At 41.4% G+C, this 17,701-nt stretch overlaps 1 protein-coding gene and 1 pseudogene across 3 annotated transcripts; one reads left to right on the forward strand and one right to left on the reverse strand.

The window, feature by feature from the left end:
* Nucleotides 1–1,053: 1,053 nt before the first annotated feature.
* LOC105885535 (uncharacterized) lies at nt 1,054–17,240 on the reverse strand. Of its 3 annotated transcripts, XM_012790519.3 has the most exons (4): nt 17,093–17,240; nt 3,726–3,852; nt 3,462–3,522; nt 1,054–3,085 (listed from the first exon to the last, which is right to left on the reverse strand). In XM_012790519.3, exons 1-4 carry the CDS (start codon nt 17,093–17,095, stop codon nt 1,768–1,770), a joined length of 1,509 nt encoding a protein of 502 aa, XP_012645973.2. In that variant the 5' UTR covers nt 17,096–17,240; the 3' UTR covers nt 1,054–1,767. The 3 variants fall into 3 exon arrangements, with proteins under 3 accessions (XP_012645973.2, XP_012645971.2, XP_075854118.1); XM_012790517.3 differs by lacking the exon at nt 17,093–17,240 and having other exon boundaries at nt 3,726–5,503; XM_075998003.1 differs by lacking the exons at nt 3,462–3,522; nt 17,093–17,240 and having other exon boundaries at nt 3,726–5,503.
* Nucleotides 11,826–14,295, forward strand: LOC105885545 (nascent polypeptide-associated complex subunit alpha pseudogene; annotated as a pseudogene).
* Nucleotides 17,241–17,701: the final 461 nt, after the last annotated feature.

Genomic DNA, 17,701 nt, shown 5'->3' on the forward strand with positions numbered 1-17,701 from the left:
ATTCTGATTTACATTACAAGTAAAGCTGCCTATAAAGTAAAACAAGCTTTCAGTGCTTTAAAGCTTTCCTCATCATACCAAAAAAAAATGCATTCGTCATCAATGCACAGCACAACTACCGTGCGGACTGTGAGTGCCAGCTGTGGGTGAGGTTTCGCAGCTGGTGAGCGCCGTACCGAAGTGGTAATACCAATTTGCTGGTAAGTACACGTGGTGCTTGTTTTTCCATTCTTGGGGTACTTCACTTAGTAGAATGGGCTCCATCTCTATCCAGGATAAAAGAAGAAGTACTATATTACATTGTTTTTTGTGGCTGAGTAGAACTCCATGGTATACATATAGCATATGTTATTAATCTACTCATGTATCGATGGGCACTTGGGTTGTTTCCACATCTTTGCAGTTGTAAATTGAGCTGCTATAAATGTTCTAGTGTAGATGTCTTTTTTATAGAATGTCTTTTTGTTCTTTGGGTAGATTGCTGGATCAAATGATAGTATCTCTTTGAGGTATCTCCATATTACTTTCCACAGAGGTTGTATTGGTTTGCAGTCTCAGGCAATGAGACATTTTAATATGCCTTGTCAGGAAATGAAAAGGAGAATAACATTTGGTAGTATCAAGTTGTTAAAAAATAGTTAATTATTTCTAAGAAACATGTACAGAAATCTTGGTAGCCACAAAAATATATATTATTTTTAATCACATAAAATCAAACATAATTAAAAATGAGCTGAGATGTTCTATTCAGCTGTGAATAACAGAAAACGTTCCAAAACTCCTGATAAGAGGACAGTGCTCATTCCCACATGAAAGTTCTGGGTGAGACCGGTCACTACACAATGCAGAAGAGAAACAAGTTCCCATACAGTTAGTTTTGATGGTGGCATTATAGCTGTCATGCTGAACCAGAGGTCACTACCAGTAGAACAAAGATGCCTCCAATACAAATCACACCTTCACAAATTCAATCTATTGAGTAGGTGAGTAACTCATGAGAGAATATTCACAGCTGTGACAGATATTTTTTTTCCTTTGTTCATTTCAGCTCAATTTCATTTTTTTTTTACGACAGATAAGTCTTTAACATGAGTTTCTGGGGACATCTCTGGAAACCTACACCTCTGAACAAATAAAACTTAAGGGATTTTGAAGATACTTGATTGCCAAGGCAAGGAATCAAGAAAATGGGCTGTAAGCAAGTGTCCACACAACCTGTATTAACCTGTCACCCAGTATGGTGACTAAAATGTGATTAATGCCTTCCTCATGTAAGATTAGGTATTGTCGAAGTGTATCATGGAATCAATCATTCAACTCCATCTCTAGATTTTATTGTCCTATCACAGATCTCTTCCCAACTGAAAAGTAAAGTAAGTCATGAGGTCTTTCTCCACTCCTGTGCTGTGCTTGAAAGGAACTGGGACAGCTGGGAATAGTGGCTCACTCCTGTAATCCTAGCACTCTGGGAGGCCAAGGTGGGAGGATTGCTTGAGCTCCGTAGTTTGAGACCAGCCTGAGTAAGAACGGGACCCCATCTCTATAAAAAACAGAAAAATTAACCAAGTGTCATGGTGTGCTCGTATAGTCCCAAATACTTGGGAGGATGAGGCAAGAGGACTGCTTGAGCCTAGGATTTGAGGCTGCAGTGAGCTATGATTGATGCTACCCTACTCTACCCAGGGCAAGAAAGCAAGATTCTGTCTCAAACAAAGGAACTGGGACAACTGAATGTTGTCCTAATTCCTTACGTTAATTGGATTTTTCTCATATATTAATAGTATGAGTTCTTTCATGTTTTTGACAGGAACTGGAATGAATGAAGGTTTTTCCACATTCCTTACATTCATAAGGTTTCTCTCTAGTATGAATTATTTCATGTACTCGAAAGTTCGTTGAAGATGTAAAGGCTTTATCACAATACTTACATTTATAGGGTTTCCCTTCAGTGTGAGACCTTTCATGTCTACGAAAGGAACTGACATAATGGAATGCTTTCCCACACTGCTGACATTCATAGGGTTTCTCTCCAGTGTGCATTCTTTCATGTATTCGAATATACTTGGAACAGCTGAAGGCTTTACCACAGTGCTTACAATCATAGGGTTTCTCTCCAGTGTGCGTCCTTTCATGTATCCGAAAGGAAGTGGAACAACTGAAGGCTTTCCCACATTGCTTGCATTCATAGGGTTTCTCTCCAGTATGACTTTTGTCATGCTTTTGTAATGATCGGAGAGAATAAAAGGCTTTCCCACATATCTGACATTTATAAGGTCTATCTCCAGTGTGTATTCTTATGTGACATTCAAAGCTTACACGATGAGTAAATGCTTTCCCACATTCCTTGCATTCATAGGGTTTTTCTCCAGTGTGAGTCATTTCATGACTCCGAAGGGAACTAGGACAGTTGAATGCTTTCCCACATTCCTTACATTCATACGGCTTCTGTCCTGTGTGAATCCTCTCATGTCGATGAAAGGAACTGTAATGAATGAATTTTTTCCCACATTCCTTACATTGATAGGGCTTCTCTCCAGTATGAGTTCTTTCATGTGCTCGAACAGAACTGTACCAACCAAAAGCTTTGCCACATTGTTTACATTTATATGGTTTCTCTCCAGTGTGAATTATTTCATGTATGAGATATAAACTGAGAGAAGCAAAGTGTTTTCCACAAAACTTACATTTATGAGGTCCATCTCCACTATGCTTTACCATGTGTCTTCGAAAGTCTATGAGAGAAACGAAGGTTTGTCCACATTTCTTACAATCATAGGGTTTCTCTCCAGTGGGAGGTCCCTCACGTGTTCGAAAGGAGTAGCGATAACTGAAGGCTTTCTCACGTTGCTTACGTGTGTATGGCTTTTTTCTATATTCCTGATACTCATATGGTTTGTGTCCAGTGTCGGCTCTGATACGTATATTCAAAGATGAATCACCAGCAGAGACTTCTCCACACACACTCCTTTCACAAGGTTTTTCTCCAGGAGTTTTCTTGTTTAGGATGTGATCTGGAACCTGGCTGAAGGCTGCTCCACACTGACTACTTTGTTGACTTTCAATGTGTCTCTCTCCCATAAGACTTCTGTAGAAAATGAGAAGCACATTATTATTGGTTTATTTATAAATGATTTTATATTTGTTAATAAGTGGCACTTGCATTTTTAATATTAACAGCATTGGCTTTCTGGATTATTTGAACATGAATGGACAATAAGCTCTGCTAGCCATACCTATTATCAAAAAATAATATTCATATGGGGTTGCATAATACTATTATCAATTAAATTCACAGACATTAAACATGTTTGTCACATTTAACTATGCATTTTTAGAGAAAATTTTCTGAGAATAAAACAATTTGACCCTGGGGTATTTGTTTTGTTTGCATGTTTTTAACATTTTCTAATATCCTAAAATTTTCTTTAAAGACATTGCTTTGTCCTGTGAGTACAAATTACCTTTGATTTCTCCTGGGATTTTTGTACTGATCTTCAATGTTCTGGTCTTTCCATTTTGTCCCTAAATTGCAGACCCAGAAAAATAGTCATGAATTATTATAAAATCATGAAAAAATTACTAGATTTTATGTTCATGGTATACTGCAACAATGCCTGATTTATTCAAAGTACTTCATGTCCATATTCCAAATCACAAAACAGCCTTGATAAACAAGAAACTCTTGTTCTCTAATTCACTGAGTGAAGGAATGTTGTCACCCTTACCTACAGAGGCCAGGTTCTTCAAAGTTTCCTGCATTACATCTCTGTAGAGATTCTTCTGGAAAGGATCCAGCAAAGCCCACTCCTCCAGGGTGAAGTTCACAGCCACATCCTCAAAGGCCACTGAGTCCTGAAACATCCCACATGTGTAAAAGATAGTGGAGACTGATAGCATTGGGGACATATACTCTACTGGTAAGAAGTTTACAAGATGGTGGTGAGTCCAAGCATTTATTCCATGATTTTCTCAGACTCTTACTCTCTTTCTATACCCATGTCCTCTCATACAGCAATTCTGGTGCTAGTATACAACTGCTGGGTAGAGCAATAGTGAACAGCAAATCATGTCTTACTGGTGAATCCAGGGAGAAAGATGGGCTGCCTGGGTCACCCCTAATGCCTCTTTGTACAGTGAATCTGCAGCACATGTTATAACAAAGTCCCACTAATTAGTGTGCAGAAAAATGTTAGCATTAGCAATCCTGAGAGGGTATTCTTGAAAATGCTAGTTTCTCAGGATTAGGAAGTAGACATTTAAAAAAAGGAAAAGAAAAAAATGCTTGTTCACAAAGTTAAACCTTTCATGGTATTTTAGATGAGACTCTCCTACCCAGCTGAGAAGAGTCATAACTTACTGAAACAGAATCCCATGAGCAGAACCTTTTGTGGGAAACAATACTGAGATTAGAAAACCTAAATTTTAATTAGTGAATTGCCGAGGGCCAACTGGAGAGAAGGTAAAAATTGCAGCAGGCCCAGTCTTAAGATTATCCAGGCATGGTGGTGCACGCCTGTACTGTCCACTACTGGGGAGGCTGAGGCGAGAGAATCACCTGAGTCCTAAGCCTTCAGGGCTGCAGTGAGCTATCACAAAACCACTGCACTCCAGCCTGGGCATTAGCGTGATATTAAGTCTTGTGAAAGAAAAAAACAAAACAAATATGTTTAAAAATGTTCGTGCATCAGAGTACAGTATGAACAGAGGGAAAAAGGCAAGCCGTGAAATTGCAGAAAATATTGACAAATCATTTCTCTGGCAAGGTCTTAATATGAAGAAAACATAAATAACACCCATGACAGCTACAAAAAAATAAAAATCAAGGATGTCTTATCTTGGAACCAATCTCTGTTGGTTTAACAGTAACAGTCACTCCATCTTAATATTAAGTACTAATTTTTTTTTTTTTACAAAGCCTAATTGTGTGCTTGCTTAGTAAGTCCAGAAACTGGCCTTGAGCAGCTAACTATAGAACCAAGGTGTGGGACTCTTCCTCTCCCCGCTGGAGAAAAATGCTGAGCAGTTAACCTTCAATTCTATTATGTTAACCATCAGAACAAGACATACCAACCTGCACATAGCCAGCCCCTCCCAGGCCTCCGTCCCCTTTATAAACCCTGTGGTCAGCCTGAGAAACTTGACCTGGCTTTTGCAACATCAGTCCACCATCTTCTCAGGTTGCCAGCTTTTGAATAAAAGGTGCTTTTCCTTTCACCAACCCTGCTCTCTCAAGTTTGGCTGTTGAGTGGTGAGCAGCTGATTCCGCACTGGGTTATAAATTCCTGGATCCACAAAGTGAGGCTGTGTGTTTTGGATGGTTTTAGCTCACCTGATTTACTAGGGACAGAGAAGTTGGCTGCAGCAGAGCAACAGTCAACTGTAAGCACCAGCTGCTCATGGCTAACTGACCCTGAGGATGGGAACCCAAGGATGTCCCAGCAGCTGCCAAGAATCTTTTCATCTTGGGGTAATTCTCCTTTCCCTCCCCTTCACAGAATCAGCTGTCTGCAATGCTTTACTGGTGAAAGGAAAATGGTAACTGGCCAGTCGACAGACTCAATATGGAATCTGTAGGGTAAGTCGCTCCAGTGTGTACAATGGGGAACTCTTTTCCCTTCCATTCGGGGTTTTTCCTCCGAATAAGCCACTCTGTTCTTATTTCTGTTGGGGTACCCTGTTGGTCAGGGGAATAGTTGTTGGACTTCAACTCGATTTGTGGACCAGTTCATTTGCACTTGTTTGATTTGGGCTTCTATTTGAAACTTCTTGTATTAATTAGTTTGTGGCATGTAAATGTGCTATGAGAAAGGTCAAAGTGATGCCAAGTTTTCTAGGATTCCTGCTAATTACATATTATGGCCTGTTCTTGTGCACATGTTTAAACTGATGGCCAAATTATATCAAGGAAAATTCAGAGGGCAAGTAATCACTCTGCCACAATAGAGTTAAAATGTAGAGTATGTTATGCTATTTTCTTTTCTACTCTGAATCTATAGTTGCTAAGCTGTCAGTGTTGAGATAAAACTACTAATTCAAAGCTACTTAGAGATTAATATAAACACTGAAAGCTCATTTGAAACTGAAATAAAAAAGGTAAAAGAACTTTAGATGTGTTTATGTGTATGTATATGTATTACATGTTGTGTCTACATAGTACCAAATTGGCTTGTAAATAAATGCATGCTCATAAATTAAGAAATCTAAATGCTTTTTAAGTTCTTATTATCTTAATAATCTCTTAATAGATATAGTTTTAAAATTATTGATTAAAAAAAATCTCCAAAACTATCAGCATAAAATTTTGCCTGAGTTTAGCGCTCATTTTTATGACTTGTCCCTCCTAGATGGTTTTTTTTTTTTTTTTTTTTGAGACAGAGTCTCCCTCTGTTGTACGGGCTAGAGTGCCGTGGCATCAGCCTAGCTCACAGCAACCTCAAACTCCTGGGCTCAAGCCATCCTCCTGCTTCAGCCTCCCGAGTAGCTGGGACTACAGGCACGTACCACCATGCCTGGCTAATTTTTTCTATATGTTTTTAGTTGGCCAATTAATTTCTTTGTATTTTTAGTAGAGACGGGGTCTCGGTCTTGCTCAGGCTGGTTTTGAACTCCTGACCTTGAGTGATCCTCCCACCTCGGCCTCCCAGACTGCTAGGATTACAGGCTTGAGCCACCCCACCTGGCCTGCTCCTAGATGTTTTAATGTGTCAGGGTTTGATACAAAGGTTACAAAACTATAAACCCAGGCAAAACAAAATGATCTGTGTTTGTATAATTTCTGATAAAACTAATATTATTGGTATAATGACAACAGCTAAGTCTCCTGAGTTATGAACAAAAATATCCATATGTTTAAGGTTCTTCCTTAGGTAATAATGTAGGCATGGCTAAACAAAAATAAGGGTCAGTAAATTAGAATAACTAAAACATCAAGTAAGTAGGTTCACAAAATCAGAAACTTATAGTCAAAGGTTTATGAAGATATTTTGGTTTCTTAATCCTAGTTGTAGATAAAATTTCTTCCATTGACTTTATTGTATGTAGAAAAATACACATAAAATCGGTTTCAGACTCACTCTTTCTATCATCTCATATTAATAGCACTAGTAGGGATTTAACCTGCCGTGGGAGCTGAGGTTCCAAGAACTTAAAAGAAATTGGGAAGCTTCAGTTTTCCCTTTGGTCCTGCTCACTTTTTTTTTTTTTTTTTTTTTTTTTGAGACAGAGTCTCGCTTTGTTGCCTAGGCTAGAGTGAGTGCCATGGCATCAGCCTAGCTCACAGCAACCTCAAACTCCTGGGCTCAAGCGATCCTCCTGCCTCAGCCTCCCGAGTAGCTGGGACTACAGGCATGCGCCATCATGCCAGGCTAATTTTTTCTCTATATATTAGCTGGCCAATTAATTTCTTTCTATTTATAGTAGAGACGGGGTCTCGCTTTTGCTCAGGCTGGTCTCGAACTCCTTACCTCTAGCAATCCGCCCACCTCAGCCTCCCAGAGTGTTAGGATTACAGGCGTGAGCCATCTCTCTCACCCTCCTATATTATCTTCATTAGGTTTTTGATTACTTGAAGAAAACTGAGCTTTAAAAAGTGAAGGTTTTTAAATCTGTGTAACTTTCTGCATTGCCTTTAACGTCTTATCACTCTTGGTTAACCACTTGGGTATGGCGCTCACCGGCTGCGAAACCGGCACTCATAGTCCGCACAGTAGTTTGTGCTGTGCATTGACAACGAATCCATTTTGCTCTTGTATGATGAGGACAGCTTTAAAGCACTGAAAGCTTGTTTTACTTTACAGGCAGCTTTACTTGTAATGTAAATTAGCATAGGTAACATATACATATATGTTTTCATTATGTTATTTTTAAATGTTCACAATTTTATTTTGATAAATGAAAATTTACAAAAGTCACATCACGGCTGTCAGCTAAAGTCGCTGCGTGCGTTCATCTGTGGCTGTCGACTATAGTCGACGCTGGTACCGAAGTGGTTAAGTAAATTACTGTTTACAATTACTTGTGATTCTGTTTTGATCAAATGTTTTCAGCATTTTAACATCTTTGACAAATGTTCTCAAGAGCAAATCAAAGCTATATCAAATATGTTAACTAACCCATGTGCTGTTAAGTCACAGGGCCGTGGCTCCTGGGTAGTTAACATCAAACTCAAGTTAACCAAAGCCTGGTTTTCAGACCAAGAGAAGACAACAATCCAAATGGTACTGCTTTCACGAGGCAAAGAACCAGGCCCATATTCAGCAACATTAGGACTCATTTAATAATTTTGTTTCTGTCTAGATTAATATAATTTGTTACTACATAATTTGAATGTTCAGCTACCTATAAGCTTCCTTTTCCTGTCATTGTCAGAACTACACATGACTTATAACCTTTTTGTTTCCTTGAGATAGAATCTTGCTCTGTCACCCCAGGTAGTGTGTAGTGGCATCATCATTGCTCAATGCAACCTCAATCTCCTGAGCCCAAGTGATCCTTTCACCTCGGCCTCCCAGAGTGTCAGGATTACAGGAATGAGCTACCACGCCCAGCCAAAATGTGGCTAATTCTGATAAGAGACTACAAAAAGCATCCCTTAGGCCCAAATGGCTTTAACAAAACGATTATGCTTTATATAGCAATTTCCTACAAGTCTATAACTAAAACCAAGATTCTCAATGCTTATGGATAAATATACTTTATAGCTTTGCTATGGCATTTATGTTGCTTAAAAGGGGTTAAAGGTCCGGGCGGATATATATATATATATATATATATATATATATACACACACACACACACACACATAAGGAGTGAGATGTGCACCATCTGGGGGATGGTCATGCTGGAAACTCAGACTTGTGTGTGGGGGGGGAGGGCATTTATTGAAACCTTAAAATCTGTTCCCCCATAATATGCCGAAATAAAAAAAAAAAAAAGAGTGGAGGGGTAAAAACCTGCCCAACAGGCACAATGAACATTATTCAGTGATGGACACACGTATAGCCCTGACTTAGGCATTGTAAAGCTATCCATGTAACAAAAAAATTTGTACCCCCTTAATATTTTGAAATAAAAAATGTAACATACAATAGGCTAGGTTTACAATAATATGAATAAAGAAAACTTATCCAATGATAAAAAAAAAAAGGGTTTAAAGGTTAATAAATGCTTGTCCATCTCCTCCTATTGGGCCTAGTACATTTAACTGGTTGTAAGCCTTTTGATTCTTCAGTCCCCTTGGGCACAAGGGTCCCGCCAAGGGCCTGGATGGAATAGAGCAGTTAGCCACACCACCCCAGCAATGATAGGACAAAAAAAAAAAAAAATGGTTGGCCATAAGTGCTGCCTGTGGCAAATCTTAGCCCAAAGGTAGAAAATATATTAATAAAATCCCCCTTCACTGACTAATGGACCTCTTCTTGGGCTAGGGGACCCCAGACAAACTTTAAAACTGAGTTTCTGGCCACGAAGGAAAGAGATGATATCAACATTATCATTATACCTCCTCCCATTATACTTCCTCCCATTTTTTTTTTTTTTTTTTGAGACATAGTCTCACTTTGTTGCCCAGGCTAGAGTGAGTGCCGTGGCATCAGCCTGGCTCACAGCAACCTCAATCTCTGGGGCTCAGCGATCCTTCTGCCTCAGCCTCCCGAGTAGCTGGGACTACAGGCATGCGCCACCATGCCCGGCTAATTTTCTGTATATATATTTTTAGTTGGTCAATTAATTTCTTTCTATTTTTGGTAGAGACGGGGTCTCGCTCAGGCTGGTTTCGAACTCCTGACCTTGAGCAATCCGCCCGCCTCGGCCTCCCAAAGTGCTAGGATTACAGGCGTGAGCCACCGCGCCCGGTCCTTACTCCCATTTTTTTGAGACAGAGTCTCACTCCATTGCCCAGGCGACAGTGCCATGGTATCAGCCTAGCTCACAGCAACCTTGAACTCCTGGGCTCAAGTGATCCTCCTGCCTCAGCCTCCTGGGTAGCTGGGACTACAGGCATGAGCCACCATGCCCAGCTAATTTTTTTCTATGGTTAGTTGTTTGGCCAATTTCTTCCTATTTTTAAGAGAGACGGGGTCTTGCTTTTGCTCAGACTGGTTTCAAACTCCTGACCTCGAACGATCCTCCTGCCTCGGCCTCCCAGAGTGCTAGGATTACAGGCATGAGGCACTGCGCCCGGCCCTAAAAAAATAATTTTTTTAGAGATAGGGGTCTTACTATGTTGCCCAGGCTATGAAGTTGGTAAACTTAAGTGTTTTTTATAAAAGTTAACAATAATATAGTACCAAAGAAGCAAAGTAACTGATTAAAAGATGGGCAAAGGACTTGAGTGACATTTCTCTAAGATATATAAAAATGGCCAATAAGTAAATGAAAGATGGTCAACATCACAAATTATTATGTACAAGTATTTTGCACAATGTAGCTTCAGGTAGATACTCAGTGCTTTCCTCTCATGAAAAATATTCAGATAGACAAATGGCAAAATTTTAAAATACAGCCATTTACTGCTCTTTGAAAATATGATAAATAATACAACAACTCTTTCAAATGTAGCATGGGGGACACATAGTTCACAATGATGGCTCACAGTGTAGCTCACAATGGCTGTCGACTATGGTCGGACGCTGGTGCCAAAGTGGTTAAGTGGATTACTGTTAGTGGACAATGACTTGTGATTCTATTTTGATCAAACGTTTTCAGCCTTTTAACATCTTTGACAAATGTTCTCAAGAGCAATCAAAGCTATATCAAATATGTTAACTAACCCTTATGCTGTTAGTACAAGGGAGAGAAGAAGTTGTTAGTACAACTGGAGAGAAGCTGGCATTTTAGAATGTGAGAATGGAACCAGAAATTTAGAGCTTTACTGTCAGCCCTGGGAAGAACTAGGCTGGGGCTCAAGGACTCCCTCCTTGATCAAACCTGAGTCGGCATCCTCAGCACTTTAGATGCCCAGGTGAGAGGACTGCTTGAGGCTAGGAGTTCAAGACCTGCCTGAGCAACATAGTGAGACCCCGCCTAGACAAAAAATAGAAAAATTAGCTGGGCGTGGTGGCATACACCTGTAGTTCCAGCTCCTTGGGAGGCGGAGGCAGGAGGATCGCTTGACCCAGGAGTTTGAGGCTGCAGTGAGGTATGTTAATGCCACTGCACTTTAGCCTGGGCAACAGAGCAAGACTGTCAGCAAAACAAAACAAAAAAACACAGAAGATCATCCTAATAGATGTAGAAAAGGAGGTAAAGGAGGTGACAAACCTCAACAGCCTTTCATGACTGGAATACTCAAGAAACTAGACATATAAGGGAAATTCCTCAACCTATTATAAGATAGATTGTAAAGTTACCATCATACTTGAAGGTGGAAGACTAAACACTTTCTCTCAAAGATGAGACATAAGACAAGAATGTCTCCTCTTACCTCTTCTATTCAACTTAGGAAGGAAATTGCTACTAGTTTAACCAGGCCAGAAAATAAAATAGAGACACAGAAACACAAAAGACTCAATGTGGTCACTTAAGAAAATAGGCTGACTATAAGGACTTCCTATAAAGCTACAGTAAAGACACTGGTATTTTTAAAAGAATGCATTAATAGATCAATAGAACAGAATGGAGAATGCAGAAATAATCTCACACACATATAGTAATCTCATGATTCACAAAGGAGCCAAGGTAATTCACTGGAGATAGTGTAGTCTTTTCAACAAATGGTAATGGAACAGCTTGACTAAAATGTGTAAAGAAATGAATTAATTCTGTTTCTGGATACTCTCAAAAAAAAAAAAAAAAAAAAAAAAAAAAAAAAAAAGAAATGAATTAAGCACAGACTTATAACTTTCATTAGATAAACTCAAAAAATGGATCATTAACCTAGATGGGAAATGCAAAATTCAAAACTTCTAGAGGATAACACAAGTGAAAATCAAGACCACCTTGGACTTGGCAAGTAAGATTTCACACACAACACCAAGAACAAGATCTGTGCATGAGAAAATGAATAAATTGGACTCCAATCAAATTGAAACTGTTTAGCAAAAGACACTGTTAACACAATGAAAGAGAGGCTGGTGACTGGGACAAAAAATTTGCAAAACATCTATCTGATAAAGGACTACTACTCAAAATATACAAAGAAGTCCTAAAACTCGAGAAAACCACCAACCAGTTTAAAATCTAGAAATACACTAGAGAACAAACATATGATAGGAGGCTCTACATCACATGTCACTAGAGAAGAGCAAATGGAAATCATAATGAGGTATCACCAAATACCTGGGATAGTAGCTAAAATCTGAAACACTGACAGGCTGCCGCCATCCTGGTTCCACATTCCTTGCACAAAATGCCCGGTGAAGCCACAGAAACCGTCCCTGCTACAGAGCAGGAGTTGCCACAGCCTGAGGCTGAGACAGGGTCTGGAACAGAATCTGACAGTGATGAATCAGTGTGAGCTCGAGGAACAAGATTCCACACAAGCAACACAACAAGCACAGCTGGCAGCAGCAGCTGAAATCGAGGAAGAACCAGTCAGTAAAGCAAAACAGAGTCGGGGTGGAAAGAAGGCACGGAAGGCTATGTCCAAACTGGGTCTTCGACAGGTTACAGGGGTTACTAGAGTCACTATCCAGAAATCTAAGAATATCCTCTTTGTCATCACAAAACCAGATGTCTGCAAGGGCCCAGCTTCAGATGCCTACATAGTTTTTGGAGAAGCCAAGATGGAGGATTTGTCTCAGCAGGCACAGCTAGCAGCTGCTGAGAAATTCAAAGTTCAAGGTGAAGCTGTTTCAAACATTCAAGAAAACACACAGACTCCAACTGTACAAGAGGAGAGTGAAGAGGAAGAGGTTGATCAAACAGGTGTGGAAGTTAAAGACAGAATTGGTCATGTCACAAGCAAATGTGTCAAGAGCAAAGGCAGTCCGAGCCCTGAAGAACAACAGTAATGATATTGTAAATGCTATTATGGGATTAACAATGTAACCATCTGAAAACAAGGACTTTTTTTGGTGTTTCAAAAGAGTAAATGTAGCTTGGTTTGAAATTTGTACTGTTTCTATCATTAATAAAGTTATGGCTTCTTGTTGGAAAAAACAAAAATAAAGCAATAAAACACTGACACCACCCAATGCTGGGGGAATGTGAAGCCACAGGAACTCTCATTCATGGTTAATGTGAGTGAAAAACACTGCAGGGACTTGGGAAGACAGGCCGACGTGCTCTTAGGAAGGTACACATGGTCTTAACATGATTCAGCAATTGCATGCCTAGCTATCATCCCACATGAGTTCAAAACTGATGTTCCCACAAAAGTCTTCACAAGAATGCTTTTAGCAGTCTTATTCATAACTTTCAAAAACTAGAATCAACCAAGATAATAAGCCTTTCTTCTTCCTTTTTTTTTTCAATAAAGAGACAGGGTGTCTCCATATATCACTTGCAGTGACCTCAAAATCATGGCCTTAAGCAATCCTCCCTGAGTAGCTAGGACTAGAACTAGGAGTCACTACACCCAGGTGAATATGAACCTTTGCATCAGTGAGTAGATAAACTGCGGCACACCCACCCAGTGGAGTATTATTCAGGGATGAAGAGAGATGAGCTATTAGGCCATAAGGCTATGGAGAAACTTTAAACATACATTGCTACCTGAAAGAAGCAAGTCTGAAATGGCTACTCACAGAAAAGCAAAACTCCAGAGGCAGTAACCAGTGTTAACCAGGGGAGGAGGGGTGGAGGATTAGAGGGAGAAGAGGGTGATGACTTGGTGGAGCACAGTAGAATTTTAGGGCGGTGAAAGTCTTCGTAGAAGACTCTGGGGGTAGACACCTGACATACGTACTTGTCAAAACCCACAGAATTGTAGAACACAAAGAGTGAACCCTAATGTAAAAGACTGGCTTTAATCAAGTGTCGGTTCAAGAATTCTCACCATCATCAAAAATGTAATATATTGCTTCACCAGCTATCACACGCTACAGAAAGTCAAGATGTTAAAACATGAGGGAAAACTATGAGCTGGGAAGGACGAGGTGGAAACTCGGCTCAATTTTTTTTGTCAAATCCCCCCTACTCTAAATAATTAGGTCTATTCAATAAAAAAGTGAATTAACTACCATTCTATGGAAGGTTCATCACTGAGTTAAAAAAAAAACCTGACATACAATATCACATATATCATTTGCATAAAAAACACAAAAAAATATACTGACAGAGAGATGTATACACAGCTTGTAAAAGTAAGGAAATTATCTTCCACAATACTGGTTCCAGCAATATTTCTGTTCATTATGAAATTGTTTTATGCATTTTCTCTATATGTAATATTTTTAGAAAGTTTCTAGAATGCAAACCCCTATAAATTACATCTCAGTGCATTTTGAATGACTAGCAACATATTGAATCATTTTTAAAAGATAACATAGCCTATTAAGGTAATTTCTATTAATTTTCTTTAGGTCCCAAAAAGGGCAGTGAAAGGATATAAAATGATTATAATGCAAGGAGTATATGTGGAAAGACATTGATGTAATAAATGAAAAGATGCCATATGTCTTTAGAAAAGAGATTGAATATCCCCAAGATAACCTCTATGAAATATATCTAGTGTTATATTAAATTCCATAAAATCCACAAACAGGTTTGTCTTGTTTTTCATTGAAATGAAGAAAAACTACTCCGGGTGTTGTAGGCCTGTAGTCCCAGCTACTCAAGTGAGTACCCAGCTACTGAAGTGAGAGCTTATGAGGCTGGGAGTTCAAGGCCAGCCTGGACAATATAGTCAGATCCCAGCTCTAAAAAAATTTAAAGATAAGAAGTCTCCCTAAAAGCCATATTGTAAATATCCACAACCAAATCCCCTGCAGCTTGGTCAGGGTAAAGCTACAGGTTATAGCAATTCTCCTAAGAGAGATGACAAGGCCAAATCACAAAAAAGGAAACCATTTGTGTAAGAAAAAACCAGAGCACTTTCAGAAATTACAAGCAAATTGTATGAGTTCACAGTAGGGAATGTTTCTGTTTCTGAGAAAGCAAAATAGGCCCCAATAGAAAAGATTGACAAATTGAACTTTATTAAAATTAAGAAGAGGCCATCAAGCAGCTGAGGCAGGCAGGCTGCATCACCCCCAGTTCACTAGGGACCCCACATTCCCACAGGTCAGCACACTCCCAAACTTGGGACCCACCCTGCCTGTGCAGGTGGAGCCCAGGGTGGCTCACTCCAAGGCAGCGCCTGAGGGAAACCTGAGCAGCCAGAAAACTGAACTGTAGGCAAAAAAGACAATCCGTAACTAATTAAACTCCTGTACTTCATAAACCAGCCTTGTATACAAAATGTTGTAATTCTGTTTTCTTGCCTATACAAGCAAGAACTTAACTTTTAACTTTGGACCACTGAGCCCATATCTCTGGAGTCTGTGTTTTCTGGAATACCTATTCCCAGATTTTCTCTTGAATAAACACTTTTAAAGTGGACTCTAATCCTTTTGCTTATTTCAGGTTCACAAGTCCAAATAAAACAACTACATAACTGTCACCAATGGAATATTTAATCTGGGTTGGCTCCTTCTGCAGGTTATCAAAGCCTTTCCTTCAACCTGTAAGCTAAAAATAAATCTAAACCCTTCAAGGGACTGAACAGACCACCCCTTGGCCAAGGGAACCCCGGAAAAACCTTAAAATTTAGTTTGGATCCTTGATGGAAAGAGAGGTCAGACACGCCTTTTTATACCCCTTTTTTCTGGAGTTTAAACACAACTGACCAACTTTAATATTAAAATGGAGATCACAAGACTGACAAAACACAGGCTTTGTGTGGCAATAAGATACCAAGTTATAAACAAGACTTAAGGCCAAGCAAGGCAAGGGTTAAGTCAGCCTTACAAGCCATAAAACCTAGTTAAACAGGTCTCTTTTTGCTGGCAGGGTATCACATGACAGATAATACCCCCCCCCCCTTATCTTAAGCATTCTTTCCCAGTGACTCTAAATTTTTAGACAAAGGTTAACACACTCAACCAATTGTCAAGTAAAGATCCCTAAACCCATGATTTCTAAGCCTCTTTCCCCCACTCCCAGGGCGACCTTAGAAATGTCCCTCCTTTTTGGGCCAAACCAACGTATACATGTATTGATTTACGATTTTACCTCCGATTCCTGTTTTCTTAAACCGTATAAAACCAAATTGTAATCCCAACGGCTCGGAACCACTTATCCCAAGGCTTGCTAGGTTTGTTTCATTCATATTGGGATCAGAATAAACTTTTTAAAATTATTTCAGAAAGGTTGCTTTTTTCCGTTAATCAACCACAAACCGTGTTTCTCATTCACGAATCGCTCTTTAATTTTTATTTATTTTATTATTTAATTTAATTTATTTATTTATTTTGAGACAGAGTCTCGCTTTGTTGTCCAGGCTAGAGTGAGTGCCGTGGCGTCAGCCTAGCTCACAGCATCCTCAAACTCCTGAGCTCAAGCGATCCTCCTGTCTCAGCCTCCCAAGTAGCTGGGACTACAGGCATGTGCCACCATGGCCAGCTAAGTTTTTCTCTATATATTAGTTGGCCAATTAATTTCTTTCCATTTATAGTAGAGATGGGGTCTCGCTCTTGCTCAGGCTGGTTTCGAACTCCTGACCTCGAGCGATCCTCCCGCCTCGGCCTCCCAGAGTGCTGGGATTACAGGCGCGAGTCACCGCGCCCGGCCGCTCTTTAATTTTTAGAAGTGCCTCAGTTTAATTTTTTAACAACAGAAGGACTGGGACCCCACAGGCCGCAGCCCCGCCCACGCGTGGCCCCTACACGGACGCGACTGGCGCACACGGAGTCGGGACCCTCCTCCAACAGTCCCCCTCCCGCCGTCACCGCACAGTCTGGGGACGCGGGGCGCCCAGAGAGGGCGCCGGGCCGGGGTCGCCGCGCGGGGACCCGACAGGACGCCCGGGGACACGAGTGCCGGCCCGGGCCCACGCCGCGGGCCGGAGGACCCAGGGCCGCGCTGCCCCGGCGGCCACTCTGTCCGCAGACTCGGGAGCGGACCGCGGGGAGGCCCCTCTCCACAGTCCCGCGACGTCCGACCCCGCACTCACCATTTCCCGGCCTCCGGGGGTCCCTTCTAGGCTCCCGCGGCTAGCGGGCGACAGAAGCCGAGGCGGAGGAATCTGGGCCCTCTCGGAGCAGCCGACATGGCACCGCGAGCGCGGCGGCCGCGACGACGCACCCGCGACTGGGCAGAGGCTGGAGGTCGCCGCCTCCTTCCCGCGGCGCGTTTGAACGGACGGCGCGCAGGCCCCGCCCCGGCGCCCCTGATTGGGTGCTGCGCCAGGCCCCGCCCCCTGCAGCCTGAGTGACGGGGAAGCGAAGGGAGCCGTGGCCCCGCGGAGCCAGGCTGGCAGGTCCCGCCTGCAGCTTCTGGGGCTCAGCTCCCTCCCAGCCTGGTCAACGCAGATTTGGATTTCAGCCCTGGCTGAGCCAGATTGCTAGAAGGAGCACTGGTGTCTACTCACTCACGGGGCTGTCCCTGTTCTTCTTCCCGGAGCGCGTCGCGTGTGTGCAGGGAATTCCAGACTCGGTGTCCAGGGCAGCGATCCGGTTGCCTCAGAGCAGGAGGGGAGCCCAGACCCGGCCAGGCCACACTGCAACAGGACAGAGGGCCTGATGTCCTCCAGGGGTCGGGAATGTGGGATAAAGCAGGACAT

This window comes from Microcebus murinus, chromosome 27, assembly GCF_040939455.1.
Source record: "Microcebus murinus isolate Inina chromosome 27, M.murinus_Inina_mat1.0, whole genome shotgun sequence".
Lineage (NCBI taxonomy): Eukaryota > Metazoa > Chordata > Mammalia > Primates > Cheirogaleidae > Microcebus > Microcebus murinus.